This window comes from Plectropomus leopardus, chromosome 5 (assembly GCF_008729295.1).
Source record: "Plectropomus leopardus isolate mb chromosome 5, YSFRI_Pleo_2.0, whole genome shotgun sequence".
In the NCBI taxonomy this organism is placed as follows: Eukaryota; Metazoa; Chordata; class Actinopteri; order Perciformes; family Serranidae; genus Plectropomus; species Plectropomus leopardus.
In genome coordinates this window covers 27,416,421-27,436,783 of record NC_056467.1, presented here as the reverse complement: position 1 = coordinate 27,436,783, position 20,363 = coordinate 27,416,421, and the positions used below count along the sequence as shown (strand labels likewise).

Here is a 20,363-nt window from a genome sequence, read left to right as displayed (position 1 = left end):
CTCCTATATTACAAAGTCAACATGTCAGCACTGCAGTACAACTTAAATTTGTTAGCTTTGGTTGAAAACACAATTTTTTTTAATTGCATCAAACTGCGTCTAACAGCAAGAAAATCAATTTTGGAAAAATTAAAACAAACAAGAAAAAAGTTTAACAAATAAGAACAATTAGGAACAAGAAAGAATCAATCAAATGTCTTTAAGAACAGATTTTGAGATGCTGATTATTAAAACACTCAACAGTTTGTGGAGATGATCCCCAAAGGAGGTACAGGAGTTTTTATTTTTATTTATTGACACGCCATTGATGCCATTGCCACTGCCATTTTTTTTTGTGATTGCAGAAACCTTAATACAGCTCAACTCTGTAAAATACAGTAGAAATATATATTTGAGAAATGCACATGATTCAAGTGATTTTGTTTTGCATACTCCTGTATTCTGACAATCACACGTCAACATCCACTATTAGCGATTCACACAAAAACAGACACTATTATCGCAGTAATAAAGACCAGCTTTATTTTGTCATCTCACAATAGCTAGATACATTTAAGGCTTTTCCAACAATTTGGATATGAGTGGCAACTCTGCTAGTTGGAAATCACTTCTGAGCTGTAAAATGTTGTAAAACAAACATGGCATCACACATTGCTGTCATTATCACTTCATCAAAATGAGTCCCCCCCCCCACTGTACATCGCTACACAGAGCAGTTACTTACAAGAACAAAAAGTTCCTCACTGAAAGATTGTTGCAGCATGTTTTTTTATCCAAATGTTTTGTGTTTTTTTTTGTTTTGGTTTTTTTTCCAAATGTGACAAACAGCTCTATAATCTCATTTTCTATCTTTAAGTGATGTTTAGTGAACTAAATCAACAACTATTTGCAACTTGTATGTTTTTGTTTGGTGAAATAAGAAAATATTGTGATGAAATGACTTAATTAACAAACTCCAAACTGATGAGATGCATCTTAGTGAACATATTCAAATACTCTGCTAACAAAAATGAAGCACACACTGAGTTAGATGTGTTTTGACACAGAATGTCATAAGCAAATTGCCTGAGATAAGGAAAATGATGTGAAACAATTTAACAGAACTGTAAGATGTTGACAAGTATCCAGTTATTTGAACAGCTTTGGACTTTTTTTATGAAAGACAACACTTAAAGTTCATTGTTTCACTGTGACACACATTGTTGTTGAGATGGGATGATACTAAACATTTAAATCTGGTTGCAATATGACTTTCACAATAGAAAAACAAATACAGTAATATCAAACTCTCTTAGACTAGTGTTAAACCTGTCACAGCAATTTTATCTGCATGTTATCAGTACTTCTAAGAACAGAGTTGTCGGTTTCTCATAGAGATGAATAATTAGCTCTGTTATAACCACCACTTAAATCATAAGTGACCTGAGGTATGGAGCAGTCTGTGAAGAAGTTTGGAAAGGCCAAAGTGCACAGTGCGTTGTCCTCTATGGGCCCAGAGGCAGCCTCTGAGGTACAGTAGACAGGCGGCTGGGTTGGGCCTGTACGTAGGCTGTCCCCTAGTTTCTTAGAGGGTCCTGAGCAGCTAGTCCAAGGCTCAGAGTAGAGGAGACCGCCGACTAAATGGTGAGCATCATAGGAAGCAGGATCGGGGACCCCCATCTCTGGCTGCACTCTGGCAGGCATGCTTTGATAAAGGTCCTGGTCGCTGACCATGTTGCTATAATCAGGCCCCAAGAGCTCGAAGAACTCTGCAGCCTCAGGATTGCCTCGTTCCAAGTCCTTCAGCGTCATCCCAGATGTGGAGCTGACTTTGGAGCAGTTGGCAGGCTCAGTGAAAAAAGAGGGGGGCAGATTGCGATGCCTCAGGGGTGGCTTCTTGGCTTTTTCACCTCTTATATCCTTCACAGGGCTGAAGAGGGCTGCCAAGCTCTTGCTCTGCAGGTTGGCCTGGACCCCATCACGTTTGGGTAGAGTTTTGCTCTGCAAAGGGCTGGGCTGAGCCAGGGGGGATCCCTGTCTTTTTACTGGGACCTCTGCTACGTTTCCTGGTGTTATAATGCCAGTGCACCTTTTGATCTGCTTCTGAAGATACTTCCGGTGGTTAACTTTCCTTTTGGATTTCACCGGCTTGTCCAGAGCCAGCTTGATATTGCTGGAGGCTGAGTCTATGAAGCTCAGCAAGTCCCTAGTGGTCTCTTTGTAGTCCTCGTCATGTTCTGCCTCACCCAGGAGACTCCCATCCAGACTTTTCTCCATGTCGTACTCCATCACAGAACCATGGAAGCAGAAATTCATGAACTGAGGGTTCATGATTGCAGTCTGAACAGCCATTACTCTGTTGAGCCCAGCGGCTACACCTGTGGCATCCACTGTGATCCCTGAACCAAAAGTTTCTTCAGAGCATGTCTTTTTCCCTCTGGCAAACACTTGGTCCTGATGCTGCTCATGAAGTTCCTGTAAACATCCCAGAGTAGAAGTGACGGGCTCTGAGGAAAGCAAGGAGATCTTTCGGGGGGGGACTGATGATGTCAGAACATCAAAGAGGAGGGGCAAAGAGACCGCAGGACTTAACTCTTTGCTTGTGCCTGACCACCTGCATCTAAGAGGGATTTGTCTGAAATTCCCTGCTGAGTTGAAGACAATAACCTCTGTCAGAGCTCTCCCTCTCCAGTTTAACTGTTTGTGTGTGCTCTGAACCAAAAATGCTTTCATGAAAACAGAGGATATTACTGTTACAGTGAGCAGAAAAGCCTTTAAAATCCTGGAAACTGTTTTTGCTGAACAAAAATCTTATACAAAAATCCCTCTTTTAAAAGTAGATCTGTTTGTTGCAAATAATTATTTGAAAAGCAATGTTTAAACCAAATTATTTTAAGTAAGTAAGTATTATTTCAAGTTAAGATTCTAACAAATAATCAGTGCGTTTTTCAAAACAACTTTTCAATCATCACTCCTATTTATGTGTTTCCTGTCTGGACTATCAAATAGAAGCTAACTTGTAATCTAATTACTAATTAAGCACTGGAAAAAAAAAACCCAACAACTTTCAAACTGAGGCTATATAGTGCTGAGAAAGGCTCCTTTTCTGTGGGAAAATCTTTGTGCCCAAACAGATGCCACTATTTGGGAGAATCTTCCCAACTGCTTGCTTGTGTCTTAATCTGCTCATGGCAAAAGTTGATTTCTAGTGCATTCCCAGGCCAGTGGGAATTTCTGCCCTGGCCTGACAACTATTATGGGCTGCCTTTGACATAAAGCCCTACAGGGTCTAAATAGCCTCTATTCTTCGCCCGGCAGTGAAAGGGAGCTTTGTGCCAGAGATTCATTAAATTGCACCTCACAGCCCCTTCGTAAAATGGGTCTCAATAATGAACAGTCGATTTAACTAGAAAAGCTGCCGGAGCTGTTAAATTAAAGGGGAATAAAGTGCAGTTCAGGCTCAGTGTGCCAGAAGAAATGTTGACCTTAAGAAATCCTGGGTATGAAACTTCTGTTGTAAACAATAACGTATTTACAGGAAGCTTCTTGGCCAGCGGTGAATACAACGGAGGATGTGTCCAAGAGCCAGACTGTTATGTTGCCAGCACTTATCCCAATTTAAGTGGAATTTCAACTGAATTTCGAGTGAAAGGGCTGTTAGACATAGTTTAACTATACAATAAAAATGTGTAACTAGCTGTCACACTCTGCGTATATTTGCTATTTGTTTACCAGAGCATGCAGAAGCCTCCGTCTGAATACATTAAACCTTCATTTATCATTCTTATTTTAGAGATGCTGCAGCTGAATAATTATAAGGAGATCCCTACTCTTGCAAAAGTGCATGCTGAGGTGAGGCAGTGACTCATTTTAGAGTCGGAGGGATGAAAAGAAAAGTCTGAAGCAGCAAGGGAGTGGGGCCGTTCAAAAAAAAAATCTTTCTTATGTTAATTCCCGGAGAGAAAAGGGACAGTGAAAGTGATAACACTGATCTAATTATCTGTGGCCCAACACAAGTCTGTGACTGAAAAGGAATCCAGAAAAACTGAAATCTATTAGCAACAAATGGTAACAAAATAAAGGATATTTTTCTGTTTATATAGTTGGCGTAGAAAAAAACAAGAATACATATGAAGGGGATTACAGAGACTCTGTGTATTTTGGACTTAATTCACATCATAGTCAGATATGTTTGTAAATTCAAACATTTTTGTTCATTTCTGCTGTTACAAGAAAATGGAGGTTTGATCACAACATCTCACAAATTCAACACTAAGCTTTTATCGCCTGCCCAACGTGATTTCACCTCCTTTTCTTTGCAAGCAGCACAATTTTGGCAAAGTGACATCATCACAGTCATGGCAGCTATATCCCCCCTTTTTTTCCAGTCTCGGGGCTTTGGCTTTTGTGCTGGTGGGTCATTCACATCACAGAGCCTGACGCACAGATCCCGGAAACAAGTTTCTATTGTTGCATTAAGACTGAGAAGGCGAGAGGGGATGGGCTGTGGCAGACTCGCTCAGAAAAATATATGAACAGAGAGACTTGTTTCCACTCTCAAGACATTAAGTGCGAGGTTAATTGTTAAGCTATTTTTTAAATTCCTATTATGGACCAGCGTTTATTTTAATCACAGAGGTCAAACTATAGATTGAATTTTCAAAAACTCATTATGTTTAGCGCTTTGGGGAATTTTAATTTGGAGAAAATCATTAGTAATCTGCAGTGCCCTTTCCCACAACCAAATTGTTAAGTACACAGATCCATATTGTTGAGATATCGTTAAACACTACCACCACGCCCTCTGTCCCTGAGAATTTACTTATTCAGCAGCACCCAGCCCCAATGGAGCAGGGTGCTCGGTGCAACGTGATGTGACACGCACAGCCTTAATCTCTTCCTACTAGTGTGTGGTCCCTGTCTGAGCAGGGACATGTTCAGAGTTTGGGGTCGAGAGAATACTAATAACACCTTTGATTGATGGCCGGTGTCAGAGAGTTAGAAAAGGCTGGCAAAATTAATGACCTCTCAAAGTCCTGAGAAAAGTTTAAGGAGGGCATTTAGTGGCGGAGACCCTGTCCTCCCCCATGTTTAGCTATGTTTCTTTCTGCTGGGGTGTCTGCAGTCCAGTCAAGCCTGTGACAAAATGTTAAGGTTTTGTGTCTCCTGGGAGAAAATCAACCCACATACCAGTGCAGGACATGTTTTCCATCTGCTTCACAAAGTCATGTCATGTCAGAAAGTTTTGCAAGAAGAGGAGGAGGAAGAGAATTGCCCAGAATAGTTCAAAGAAAACATCAAGAAGACATGTTTTCATTGCTCTTAAGTGTTTCAGTCTTCAGATTTTTCCCTTGACATTTACAAAAAAAAAAAAAAAAAGAAAACTGTGACTTCATCAACTACAAAGGGCTTCTTGGTCCCTGTCGATTCCTGCATCCACTTACCAATTCACTCTTAACCTTCCATCAACCCTTCCCAAACACAGCACCCCAGGAGTTGTATTAATAATATTACTAGCAGGGGGGAACAAACCAGAGTCTATGGGCAGCCTCGGTGCCACATTTTAGAGCTTTAATGGCAGGCAGTGAATGAATGCGTGCCAGGGGGAATCCCACAGGTCAGTCCGCAGGGGTGAGGTCAGCAAGCGTAGCTGCAATAATCTCCCACCACTCACTTTATTGGCCTCCTCCGATTGGGTTTTTATTAAATCTCAGCCACATGCAATTGTTCTGGCTAGGTGGAAGTAACTTAAAAGCCTCAGTCTCTCTAAAACATGACAGAGTCATGCTCGACAGAGCTGTGGTGCATCCATATACGATCAAAAGACAATTCATTAGTAGCTTTGTAATCAGTTTCACTGGAAGACGTGTTTCTTGGGAATGACAGCATATCAAATTAAGGTGGTATACGACATAAATAGACGGTTTAAAAGGTGAGGAAGGCAATTTTCTTCTGTGAACAATAACAAATCAAGTTTAATACACTTTAATACACTCAGTGAAGATAATATTAATAAAAGAATTTTCTTTAGATTTGGTGACAAACTCTTCTCTACAGCTGTAACTCCTCTCCTGAGACTAAGTTTCTGGAAGCATATCACATTATACACTTATTATCAGAGAATAATACAGCTGAATGACAACAACGGAACAACAAGACTGACATCAAAAGGGGTGTCAATTTGTAAGGATGAAACCAAATTATACATATGAAACTAAAGATGTGAAAAACTAAACCTGCAACAATTAATTGATTAATTGGTTAGTTGTCAAGTATTTAATTGCCAACTTACTGCATAATCGGTTGACTGCTGAATTATTTTAGAAAAAAGTCAAAACTGTATAATTCTAGCATTTTAAATGTGACTATTAAGTGGTTTCTTTGCTCCTCTATGACGGTAAACTGAACATCCTTCAGTCCTTCATCCTTCACCAAAAATGTAATCGATTAGCCAAGAAAATAACTGACAAATTAATCAACAATGAAAATTATGATTGGTTGCAGCCCAGAATGCATCCCCGATTGTAACACTGACTGACAACAAAAAACAACTTGCTTGAAGGCAGAGAGGCCTAAATGGGTTTTTGGCAAACTTTACATTGGAGAAGAAACAAAATGAGAATCCAGTCTTTTGATGATGATAGTCTGATTAGATGAATAAACAAAGAAAAACATTTATACTACAGCATTGTTATCAGAAGCAGGTCTCATTTTCTTCTCATAATGGAGTACCTTTCTGTCAAGAAGCCCTTGGAAATTTATAATTTGGTATAAAGAAATGGAGTGTGTCTTATCAGGTCAAAGAAAACTACAGTCTGATACTCAAGCAACATGGCCACACGATTTTAAAAAAACAAAACAAAAAAAAACCCTGTCATTTGATCAGTGAAAATAAAATCAAGAGTGATGTCTACATTTTTACATAAAAGTCAGTACTTAATGTTTTAAAACCTATCTCTAACACTGATTAAAAAAGGCACAAACTTTGGCATAAAGATTCCTAGAGCACCCTGTGAAATACCATGTAAATTAAAGCTAAGCAATCCTGGATATCAAGAATATCCCAGTCAGGTAACATTGTGCTGCTTTCAGGGACTAAGGAATTGATGCAGTTTGAGGTGTTTTTTTAGCCTGTCCGATCCACTCTCGAAAATACATCACCTCTAACGCCCGCGCTGCACGGACTGAAGGCGTGTCATAGTCATTGCTGTAGCGGAGGTCCAAGTGATGAGCTCCATCAGGAATCATAATGGAAACCAGAGAATCTGTAATGTTGTGAGTCACCCCACCAGCCGACCAGGGGTCGAGTTCTCCATTACTGAAAAAAAAACAGAAAATATATGATCAGACACTTGATTACATTTCTACATTTATTTCAGTTATTTAGAGCCACACAATAACATCACTGTTGACTTTTGGTAGAAATGTTTGTAGATTCAGGCGCCAATACATCACATTTCATGGTATGCTTTCTAGGGACTGTCATGTCTTGATATGATTTATTACATTGCCATATAATACCTATAAAGGCAAATTTCAAACACAACAAGGAAAATAATAAACATAAAAATCATTATTGATGTTTCACCTTCCTTTTTCATGTTCTTGGCTATGCCAGCTTTACAAGAGGTAAAGCAAGTATGTAAGTTTACTTAAAAAGCAACTCAATGATCAGAAAGTCACGCTAAAAATAAGGCAACAGATATAAAAGGCGCACTTAACTGTGCTATATATGGCTTTCTATGGATTGCCTGCACATAGCGTTCACCTCTTAAGTGACAAGAAAGCATGAAGGTGACTTAGCTGAAATAGCATCTAGCAGAGTTAGCGATGCTAATAGTGCTAACAATGGCAACAGTGCAGACAGAGCTGACAGAGTTAACATGAGGGGGAACCAGAAGGTGTGCGTTACACTTACAGGACAGCGTTATGGGCAGTAATCACCCCATGAGAGCAGTGCAGAGTGGCAGAAATTAGCCAGCCAGGGGGACCCACTACAAGGGACTAACATACACTAACATGCATGTGCGGCCAGCCTGGCTACGAAAAACAAAGAACAGAGGAGCTCGAATTAAAATAAACAAGGAGGGAGTGTGACTTCATTCTCCACTTAGGACGCCATTATGCCACTATACACATGTTTAGCAAAAAGTTGTTTGCAGTTCGTTCAAAATCTAAAATATTAAAACTTAAATAAGAGAAGAAACACCATGTGGTAGACAAAATAATAAAATACTTAAATGTTAAGTGACTAAACCACCACTTTGAGTTCTCTACAGTTGTATGTTAGTATCTGTCAATTCCCCCAGATGGACTGGCTTAAAGGTTAACTGCTGGTCCTTTTGGTCAGGGCTGTTTTTTAATGACTGGCATATGTTTTGTTAACATCTGATTTGATTTGACTTTAAAAACTCATACATTATATTTCTGATTGCAAGACCTTTTTACAGCTTCACAAACGCTGCTGATTAATATTCAACCTAAAAAGACCCACCTCAGTTTTTGTGATTGAGCTCCATTAGAGTTAGTGCTATTTAATTAGAGTTTTCATGCATCTGTCTACCTCCTGTAGCTACCCAGGTGGATAGTGTTAATTTGTCTGCAGTAAAAGTCACTGAAAATCTGCACTGTATTGGCTCTCACTACACTAACAACCCCCCCCCCCAAAAATCAAGAAGCCTTGAGCCTAAATCTGACATTTTACAAGCCAAATTTACCTGAAGATGATGTTGCTGTGAGAGGCGATGTCCTTTGCCCCATAGACTGTGCCCGCCCAGTCTGCTCGTGGCCTGACACCAAACATGGAGTTACACTCATCAGAAAAGGCCTGGAAGTTCCATTCCTCAGGTTCAAACATGTCCTGAACGCCATCTGTGCACATGGGCATCACCATCTCTGTGCAGGCCTAGAAATGAGGGATTGAACACATATTCACTAAGACAGGTAAAGCTGTCCACTGACACATCTGTGATGCGATTTATTCAGTATGACATGACTGATGCTTGTGCTCTGTGTTACCGCACCTGGTAAAACCAGCCGAGGAACCCGAGGCTGCCGGTTGCCGTCTGAGATGTGTTGAGACAGGAGGCACTTCCAGTGTAGTTGTAGTAGACCTTTGCTGCTTGGGACACACCGTGCAGCAGCTGGTAGTCAGACACGGTGGACTCGAAAGCAAGATACTTGCACACCACCTTGAAAATGGAACATATTAATAAGCAAAACAAAAAATAATTATCTAGAGGTTTGTGATTACATTACAGTTCAGGCAAGCTGTAAAAGCTATTAACAGCCGCATGCATATTTTTAATAACATTAAAGAGAAAATTATAAATATCTATTTCCCATACTGTATATCAGAGTTGTTTACAAGACTAAAGATTGCTTTCTTGTGGCCCATAAACTGTTTTTCCACATAAAAAGTGGTGGCGCCTGATTTGCATATGAAATTCCCTGGAATGAACTTAAATTTATGGCTCTAATCTTGGCAGAAGAGGAAAATAAACTTCCATTTACTTAAAGCCAATGATGTAAATGATGTAAATTTAAAACGTTTTCTTTTGACTACTATTTTGTTTTGACCACGGTTGATTTCTCGGATTTAATAGCGTGGATGATAAATATTTGAGTTTGAGCTTTTGTTTAATTTCACTGCGTGTTGTTATGGTTGCAGCAGTGGAGTTGGCTGTTGTTCTGCACTCTTTGTGAGGCAGAGAAACTGGGCTTTCTTGTTTGGAGGTTGGAGGGGAGCTGCACTAGTGTGGAGTCTGTTACTAAGGCTTTTGTCTGAGGGCTGGGGAGGAGTTGGTGGTCGATGGATGAGGAGGGCCACAGACATGTCCAACCAAAGATTTATACCGTGAAAAAAAAAACACTGCAATTGCTCCAAAGCATCTTCTCCTTACTTTTCAGATAGGATTAGGCTTATACATTCATCTCTGCCAACAGATTTCCCTCCTCTAAGCCCTCAATACCCCGTTCTCACACTCACTCAGATAATCACATTAGCTTTGTCATTAAAAAAGCTCCTCTTTGCACCCACTGCCTAAACCGCTTAAACCACCCATAGGGGTCGCATACATTAAAGGCAAGGAGCCAAAAAACTCAAAATGACCATTTAGTGTTTATTTCACCTGGCATGGTGCTCCTAGATCTATTCAGTGGCTAAATGATAAACAAACATACAAAAAAATGTATCACACAAGTAAAAGTTTCAGTGTGAGACTGCTGTATGGGGCGCCTGGTGAGGTGTCCAAACAGAGAGTTGGGGTCAATAACAGAGCTTGGTTTATGCACGTGACATGCCAAGGTGACTGGTGGAATACACTGAATCAAGTCAATCAGCCTCTGCAAAACAGCTGCTATACTGTCACAAGTTCTTTCACACAAAAACAAAGAACACTTTGTAATGTTGAGAGTTTAAAAAAAAAATCAGTCACATTACATGATTGCAGGCTTTTTCCAATTTTGGCAAGTTTTGCGATTATTTTTCAAGTGTCTAGTGAAGTATTTGTGACAGTCTCATTCAAATGAGAGTGGTGAAGCTTGTTTTAATGGCCTCATGAGCTGCTCTGGGCAAATGTCCTCTTTTCTGTGGTGCCATGTGAGCGTCCCAAGAGGAACACCTCAGAGATCTGACGGAGTGTGCAAATGAAAGGACCATTGGTACGAAGGAAGAAAAGAATGGTGGCTTACTTGTAGCTGCTCATCTAAAGAATACTTAAAATCGAAAAGAAACAAGATCCTTATGAATATTAATGAAGTTAATTGACAGCTGTTGTAAACAAAAGCTTGGAAGACCACAACAAACACTATCAGCTGAATCACCCATTCGCTTCAATTAAGGACAGGCTGTCGGGCCAAATCCGGCGCTTAACCAAAGACAAACAAAATTTAAAGTTGCAATAAAGTAAAGACCTTTGAAAGTAAATCAATTTGAAAACTTAACATATTTAGGATCATTTTTTGGTCAATGCTGCATGTTCAAAATATTGTTTTGAATATTAGATATAGTATTTTACATGTGGAAGTTTTCACCTGGATTGGCCAGCGAGGTAGAGGCTGCAGAAAATTCGCTTCATAGGGGTAGTCCACCATTGCCAGATTTACCCAAGTCTCCTGAAGCCAGTTCTTGAAGCCGACAGCATCATTCTTGTTTTTAAGGGGGGTGCATAAACTGAATTCTTCAGACAGCCACTCAAGACCAGACGCTTTTCAAAAAAAGAGCAAAAAATGTCATGGGAATTGCATTTATGTTTACTGCTTGGTACCAAAATTTGACATTGATACTGTCATTTTAATCAAGATAAAAACAAAGGTTATTTATTAGAATTTAGCAATTACAGCTCCCATGGCTTTTTGTAATAAGATTTAGCTGCTGAATGCAATGAAATAGACATTATCTTATTATGGTTATTGCAACAGGGTGCTCAAACTTAAGGAAAAAATACTCTATCAATTTACACTATGCACAGGAAACATCAGTTAAAAAAATGCATGCTGACAGAAACCCTTATAAACAAATACAGAACCAAAAGCGCTCATTGTTGAAACTGGTATTCATATTCTCAGATTTTCAGCCAACATATGTACACACAAGGTGACAATGATCATCTCTCTATTTGAAGCTCCTGGGCTAAAATCATCCAAAGGTTTTGCCTGTTTAATTGTTTTTTAGCTGATAATGACACACCACACACTTGCCTACTTGTACTATAATATGATGATCATTAGCACTGATGGTGAAACAGAAATAAAAAGCACAACTCACTTCAATAAAGCATATTTCTTCAGTTAAGAGTGTAAAAATAGAAAAGGCACATTTTCTTGTCCACACCTGAGCTGGATAGTAAAGAGCTACGATAGAGTTATGCAGGTTGTAAATTTTATGGATCTGTATATTAAAATCTGTCCTCTGAGGAGAGGCTCCAGACTGTATACCCAATAGTGACACAAGTTCTAGTACCAGCTGTCTGGTTTCAGGCTTTAGTAGATCAGTAATTACATGCATAAACATAGACAATACACACATAGAAATTCTTGAAATCCAGGAGCCTCCTCATACATAACACTGTTCATTTATTATTCTGAGTAACTCAAACAAGACATAATTCCTTCAATATGACAGTTAAGATGAATCAACCCATCATGGCTGTAGGACTTACCAGTGGAAGAGACATTGTTAATAGCCTTCCATGAAATTCTGATGTTCGCATCACAGTTATATCCACTTCTGGCAAAGTCCTGTGTGACTATTTTGTAGAAGTTCCCACATGGCACCATACCAGGGAACTGCCATATTGGTGCGGAGGCTGCCAGAGCTCTGAAATACAATAAGAGGCAAAACCATTTTGACAGGTTTTTTTTTCCAAATTACACAAACCGCACATCCATTATCCTGGGCAATCTTTAAGTAATTTGTGTAACATGTTTGCGGGGCCAGCATAGTGATTACAGAAGTGTTGTAGAAGTTAATGGATCACTGATTCCAAATGTGTCAAACTTGTGCCATGCCTCTGAGCAAGAGTCTGTAAAAAGAAACACACCCTACAGATTCACCGCATTCAGTGTAAGCTCTAACGAATGCTCTGTGTTTATTACATTAATTCACAGGCAGGTGATGAAGCCAAACAGCACTGTTTAAAAAAAAGCTGCACCCCCAAAATTAAACAGTTTCCTGGTTTGCTCTTCAGTCTTCTTTGGTGTGCGGAGAAATCAGCAAACATGAGTCCCAGTGTTTGATTTCTAGGTAATTAAACTAAAACCTTTTTCTTTACCTTTCGCTACTGTTAGGAGCTGGAAAAATGCAAAGTTGTCAGCTACATTTTTAGGGAATCCATGAATTAGGGAATTCCAACCTGAAGCCCCCCAAAAATGCAATAATTTCTTACCCAACTACTATATTGGGGTATTTCATCCTGAACCAAGCAGATAGCATCCCTCCATAGGAACCTCCAACAGCAATGACAGGGCTTTGCTGCACTCCTGGTAAAGTGCTCTTCAGATTCTGAATAAGCACTGCAAAATCTGCCAGGGCCTGCTCTGAGGTCAGGTAGTTCAGGTGTTTGCTGTCCTGCAAGCAGATGACAAATTAAGTCAAATTAAGAGTAGATTGTCTACAAAATGATGCATAATACTAATCTGAAAATACAAGGCATAGTTTTATTAGATAGTTCATTTCTTATTGGCTGGGAACCCAAAAAAAGAAAGAAAAAATGTATTTCAGCATACCTATATGAGATTTTAATAACAGTCAGACGTACTCCAACACTGCATCTTTACTTACACTGTAAGAGTCTTGTCCAAATGGCAGGGACTCTCCATAGTAACGATGTTCTGCAAATACCAGCATGGCGCCCAACTCCTCCGCAACTTCCCACATGAATCCCTACAGAGAAAACAATGACAGGTGTGAAATTAGACTGAAGATTATGTGCAGTATAAATATAAAGTAGCAGATGGGATATTTACAGTATTGTTGCAGAACCATGTGATGTCGCCTTCATTGCCGGTGTAGAACAAAATGGGTCCTCCAGGCTGCTGCCAGTGTTTGTCTGCCACAAGGTACCGCTGTTTGAAGGTGCCATCCTCTAGGAAGCCAAAATGATCAATCTGTGACAAATAAAACATGACACCAAATAAAATTAGTGCATAATCTTAAATGTGCTCACAAACACACACTGATCGCAAACATCCCATTTGCTCTCAGTGTAGCTGAACTGTGCAGCTGGGCCCAAAAGTTAATTAAAAGGTGCAATAAATTAACATCAAAACATGATATTTCAATATCTTCTGTGAAAACTCAACATGTAGGGCTGGTATATCGTTTGAAAAAATTGCGATACCATTACTGATAACAATAGGGTGCATCATTTGATCATCATTTGGTGGCATCTCAGCATGCTGGACCACCAACTCTGTCTAGTACACTGCACTCGACTTCACCAAACCACAGACTGTAAGGGCTGTGGCTGCTGAAGCAGAGGGCAAATCACCTGTCATATTAAAGGTCCAGTGTATAGGATTTAGGGGGATATATTGGTAGAAATGGAGTAAAATATAATACATTTGTTTCTTTAGTGTATGATCACCTGACAATAAGACTCCCTGTGTTTTCGTCACCATAGAATGAACTGTATTGAGCAGACGCTGACTCTAGGTAGGGCCACTTACGTTTTTGCATCCGCCACTGTACTTAGCAGCCTCTCTGTGACGAGCAGTGTTGAAAAAACACTAACTTTTACGGTGAAACTACTTTTATTCAATGTTTACTGGTTTACATCACTGGGTCAGTTTGTTTTGGAGAGGAAGAGACCTCCGCGGATAATTTGTCTCACGGTAAAAACTCCTGAACGTCTACCTCTTATATTAATGGAGAAAAAAAGTGAGAATATATTAGCAGGTGCTGGGGTAGCATACAGTCTGCCACGAGCCAAACAGCATCAGAGAAACACTGATTTGTAGCATGAAACTGCTTCCTTCTGTGTTTTTAGTGTCATTTATTTAGTGTTTAGGGTTAGTTTTAACCTGGTCAGTTTGTTTTAGAGGAAGAGATCTCTGGAGATAGTTTGACTTGTGGTTAAAAAAAAAAACCCCACTGAACAGTGAAAATTTTAGGAATCTTAACTGGGAGTTCATGCTGTTTCAGCTGGTAACAATCTCCAAACTTCACCGCTAGATACTACTTAATCCTACACACTCCTTCAAAGTAAAGGACACTTGTAGTGATTGGCTACAAGCAAAAGCATACAAAGAGTCATCTTTTTCTAGCTCTAGGTACAAAAAGGGCAAATGTAGGAATCGTGGAGAAGTTCGGATACTATTTGGCATTGGGTTATTCCAGCTGACACCTTAAATGTATTGAGTATCTATTGCCTGCTCTATCAATGTCGCAATGATTTACTGATGTTACAATCTACAGCATTTTAAAGCATGCACTCCAATGTACATCAACTGCTCTGAGCTGAACGTGATCCTCAGATACCTGGCCCTGTGCCAACTATGGCGTTGTGAAATGACAGTCTCCAGGTTGGATTTGAGGGTAATTAGCCCCAATTTGTATTAAAATATGTTGGGGCCAGTTTAAGGGATTCCACATTAGTTCCACTTTAGATGAGCTCTGAGATATCCTTTCATGCAACCTCAGGGATTCTGGGGTATCTTCCCCTTTCAGCTATATTCCCTGTATTATTTATTAAACAAAAGCAGAAAGAAACCGACAACTTCACAGCGCAGGCGGCCCCATGAGGCGGCTGAGTTGTCCAACCCTTGAAACAGCACCAACACTTAATACAAAATGTTTTTGTTTTGTTTTTCCCCCTCCTCGCTCACTTCCCTCCTCAGTGGACACAAAGGAGGCAGCAATTTTATGAGCCAGTGACACCAAAAAGATTCGGGGGCCTCAATGTGTTCATTCAAGCCTCGACTCCTTAGTGCTTGGCAGTGCTTTTAAGTGTGAGGGGACCATGAGACAGTTTAAAGGAAAAGTTCAGCAGTTTGGCAGCAAAATAAGCATCAGTGGATATTGGTCATCCAAGGTGTTATGCTTTGAATTGAATTTTAAGAGCAAAGTGTTAAAGTTGTCAAATATTGTTTGTTTTATTAGTTATTTCTTATTCATATCAAGGTTTGAAAAAAGGTAGATTTTGGGAGTGAAACTCTTTAATTACTGAAAGCCAAATCCTCTTGCATTGCAAACAGAAATATTCCTACAGACTATGATCTAAATGCCAAACTAAAGAGGCTGAATATGCATAGTGTTTCACAAAAAGAACTCCTGGTGAGTACTGTATCACTTGCACCCACTCAGTATGCACATCACAAAACCTATGAGATGGGTTTCATAACAAATCCACACCCTGATGAGTAGTGCCACCATGTGGTTACTGCAGGAAGCACTCAAGCAGTTTGTTCCAATAGAAATTCAATTCCCATTCTGTGCATCCACTGGACCAGAAACTTTACCCATTCCACAAGAAAAGAGTCTGAATCTGTTGTGTTACTGTCTAGAAAACAAAGAAATTAGGGAAAAGACTGATGCACAAGCGCCGGTTAACGACAGCACTTAATTTGGAGGATGCTAAAGGACACTTCCATTTATTGTCTGGAGGCAAGATGCAGTCAAGAGGATTTCCTCTTCTAGATCACTTAATGCTCTGCTCACAGTCGCTTGTCCCACAGCAAGAGTAGAACAGAGCTACATGATTTATGATACTATTTATGATACGAACTTGCTACTAATGGTACTGAAAAGTGGATTGCAGGTATTTTAGTTGTTGTACATAAGAAGAAGAAAATGATCTCTTGTTGATGGGTCAAAGGAAGCACATCATAGAAGACAATGGACTACAGAAGTGAGGAAATGGTCTCTGTCCTCTTCCCCTTGTGGCTGATTAGGCAGGATGTCGTGGGTTGGACCAGGTGTGGAGCATTGTCTCCTAATCCAAACATTGTTCTGTGCATATCAGCAGTTTGTAAACATTATGCTTAGAACTGCATTTTTTTGCTTCATCTATTCAACATTTTTGTTACATCTGAAAATAGTAAAAAATCATAACACTTCCCCAGATCCCAAGGTGATGTAAGCAAATGTCTTGTTATATCTGACAAACAGTCCAAATCTTATATATAGTTAATTTACCATAATACTTTTTTTAATAACTGCAATGATAAATCAACAAATCACTACAGCTCTATGAATATACATATAAAAATACTGGTTCCTCAGCAGTTGTAGAGTAGAGTAGAGTTTCTGTACTGGTTCTTTCCCCAATTAACTAAACTAAATGAAGCTGAAGAACTTATAGAAAACCTTTAAGCAGCAGTATTGTTTGTTAGAGATTTTCTACTGGTTTTCAGCTCAGTTTACAGGGAAAAGAATAAAAACACCACAATAAAAAAGCCTACAAACACTGTCCTCTCAACCTTGCTGCTCCCTATATCCACAGAAATATTCCAGGTTTGAAAATGTAACATATTGTGTTTCTAAATAAGCATTTAGTACATGAATCTGGATCTTTTATGCCAACATGCTGACTGGTCCATCTCATGGTTCTGGCAGTATCTGACAAAGGCACTGTATAGCACCTTTAAACAACGGGTACCATATATACGTAGCACCAAAACAGGTTCCCCCATCATTACAAGCAAAATAACCACTTTTGGGTAGGGATGCAGGATATTGGATTTTTGCCAATATGTGATATGACAATATCTTCTAACTTATTTTGGCCGATAGCTAATACAGATATGTGCACATATGTTTTTCCACCTAATTGCAGAGAACAGCAAGTCTCTCCTGTAGTGGAATTAAATACGCCTACTCTTATTTAAGATCTAGTTTTAAAGTTTAAAAAAACACACCTGTACACTTTCTCCCACTTTTGCAGGCTTTGATGATGCTCTCCCTGAGACAATCCTGGCGAGAGCCAAAAGCAGGGCAAATCTGACCTATTTTAACTAATGTGTATTATTCTTAAGTGTTTATTAATTCTCTCACTATAATTCATACAGCATTGGTTGAAAGAGCATCAGGGATTGGTTCTCTTTACTTTTTTATGGACTAGATTGTCTTTTCCCAATGTCTACACCCATTGATCTTGAAAAGTGCTTGCAAAGCTGTCCAAAGTCCAAGTTAGCAGGGAATTCAACAGAGTTTAAAGTTTAGGGATGAAGAAAGACAGACTTTGACTATGAGGTTTGACTAAACCGGTTCAGTCTCTAAATGTGGGTAAACTGGTTTGTTTTACTTTTCATAACATCCCTGACGACAGGAATAGAAAAGTAAGCCAATTAAGACACAAGCACAGTCTTATGACTGTATGAGTCAGGTTTCAAGTCACTGAACGTGATGCTGCGTTACCACTACATACACTCAACAGGCAATCTGATCTTCCATGAAGTAACAGTAAATGGAAAATGTAAAGGCTGAATGAAGATCTCTCAAACCCCCCTGAGGTAAAAGTGTTTCACATTCACTAGGCCCCGGAGACCTTTTTAGGCAGCGAGCCAGGAGGGATAGTTACAGCTCTGCTGGCAGGAACAGAGCCAATTGTGATAGTTTTCCCTTCACTACAGGAAGCCAGGGGGAAACAACTATTGTCTGCAGACACTACACATGAACAACCCCTACAGAACCAAGTGCATTAACATTTTAGAAAGAGCAAGTGTTACTGATATTAGTAAACAGCAAACAATGAGCCAAAGTAATCAAGGGCATTGGTTAATTTCCTGCATTCTGGTGAATTTATACATCAAATTGTGCCTTTTCTACATCATTCATGGTGAAAATGACCTACATTTGGTCAAAGTCCTCTGCTACTTTTATGTTTTAATTAAGGAGGACAAATGAACACGTTCTTGAAATTGAGAGGGACTTGTCACCTTAATACCCACCAAAATTTACACCTATGCAAGTAATGCAGTGATAAATAAAGAGTGAGCACACTATAATAACCCCATAATCATCAAATTCAGTTATATAATGGGAAAATGTTGCTTCTTGCATTTTGTTTTTCTTTTTGGGATTATATTTTCATTAGCCTATGAAAGCAATCTGATAATACTGAGTATATATACTAAGTCATATTATTACTGATTGTATTATTTCATGCCAAACGTGTAGATAATTTTTATTTATTTTAACTGTTACTTCTCTAAACCGTTAAATTAAGCCCTTATATGGTGTGACAGAAAAAGAAGAAGTAAAATACAGGAAGAGACCAGTGCAAACTTATCTGTAAAATACAGTTTTCACAGACAACTGGTGCGTTAATGATAAATCAAATACATTTAAAACTCACCCTCTGGTCAAAATAAAGTGTTTCATAGCTGATGGGAGTCTCAGTTGAGTAAGCTGACCCACCAAACCTGGTGAAAAGTTTGGGTTTGAGGGCGATCACGTGTAAACAGCCCAGACACAGCGTTAGGATGCAGGTGGCTGCAGCTCTGTCCAAAACCTGCGCCCTGACTCCAGCCTTCATCTCTGCTAATGTCAAACACAGCTCACCACACACTGATCTTCAGCACATGACAATGAGGTCGCATGGTCTCTCTTTGCTCCCACTGGGAAGAGGAGACCTGTCCCGAGGAAGAAAGGAAGTGAGTCTCGCCTGTCAGCAAATCCAGAGAGGTGTTGTCAGACAGCGTGTGACCTATATTCAGCAGCAGAGCAGAGGCAGCCCTCTGCCGGACAGGAAGCACCAGGTTCAACGGCTTCACCACGTTTTATTAATAATATTAATTTTAACTTTACTGTGGCCGGTTTGGTCGGTCACAAGAAAGCAGATGGTTCCCACTGTAAATACGCGCGCGGTGGCTGATGGGAGTCGGAGTTTCAAATGTGCACGTTGGAGTTACTTTCGAAAAACGCTAGCTATTGTTGCAAAAGTAAACCGGGAACATGTATCGATGCCTCGCTTTAACACGCTAACGACGCATTGTTGTTTTGTGCTGTGTGGAGCGTAAAATGTCTTTTGTTTTGCCATAGTCTACATCCATACATCTTTCCTAATTTGGGGCTATTACTTTGAAAGTCTATAACGGAAGTATTAAATCAAGTGGGTAAATTAAGATACAAAATAAAGCTTTATTTATTCCGAGGGAAATTGGTGCCAAGCAGGTGCAATGCAGAGTTTTCCTTTACATCGAAAATATCCAGCAACACAGACATGGAGAGATCTACAATTGATAATATTCTTGCACTTTCTGTGATTTAGACCAAGAAACAATATGTGATCTGTGTTAAACCCATAGACTGTATATAGGCCTATACAGTCTATGGTTATACCAAAATATTTGGGGTGATGATGATGATCGACATTAAAGGACAACTGAGCAAAAAATTCAGTTAACAGGAATATACTTTTTTTGTGTGTGTTTAAAATTAATGAGTGGCAACAAGATTGTTATTGTTATTATTACTATTATTGATGGCGGTAGTAATTGTCGTCGTATTTACTTTATTTGTATTTATTTATTTTTATAATTAATTTTATACAAAGGGGTGGACATATACAAAAAACAGCATTTTGGACTTTTGGAGCTAGGAAATTAAGTTGCAGTGCAAAGCGGCAAGAGACAAATATAGAAATTGTAAATATAAAAATACAAAATTATGACAGTAAATCCAAAATAAATACAGTACATAGGCTACTATGCAAAAGTCTTATTTGAGTCTATCTATTGGAAACTATTCTAAAATGTACAGTTTATCATCAGTTGCCAGGTTGTACAAATCAAACATATTTATCATTTTTCATCAGTATGTTATCATGATTCGTATTCTGTATGTTGGTTATTATTTTATGTATATTTAAAATAATGTGTTCACTGCAAAGAACTGTGAAAAAAAATCTATTTCATCAAGTTAGCGTCAACGCAGACACTTC

The 20,363-nt window shown here is 39.2% G+C and overlaps 2 protein-coding genes across 2 annotated transcripts; both read right to left on the bottom strand.

The window, feature by feature from the left end:
• Positions 1-499: 499 nt before the first annotated feature.
• On the bottom strand, positions 500-2,508 carry LOC121943645 (protein FAM181B). The gene has a single exon (XM_042487221.1). The coding sequence runs from the start codon at positions 2,329-2,331 to the stop codon at positions 1,369-1,371; it is 963 nt and encodes a 320-aa protein (XP_042343155.1). The 5' UTR covers positions 2,332-2,508; the 3' UTR covers positions 500-1,368.
• A 4,378-nt stretch (positions 2,509-6,886) lies between these two features.
• Positions 6,887-19,284, bottom strand: LOC121943582 (prolylcarboxypeptidase (angiotensinase C)). Its single transcript, XM_042487142.1, has 9 exons — positions 18,777-19,284; positions 13,447-13,587; positions 13,262-13,363; positions 12,867-13,048; positions 12,141-12,298; positions 11,014-11,186; positions 9,003-9,170; positions 8,697-8,884; positions 6,887-7,297 (listed from the first exon to the last, which is right to left on the bottom strand). The coding sequence occupies exons 1-9, from the start codon at positions 18,954-18,956 to the stop codon at positions 7,075-7,077; spliced, it is 1,515 nt and encodes a 504-aa protein (XP_042343076.1). The 5' UTR covers positions 18,957-19,284; the 3' UTR covers positions 6,887-7,074.
• Positions 19,285-20,363: the final 1,079 nt, after the last annotated feature.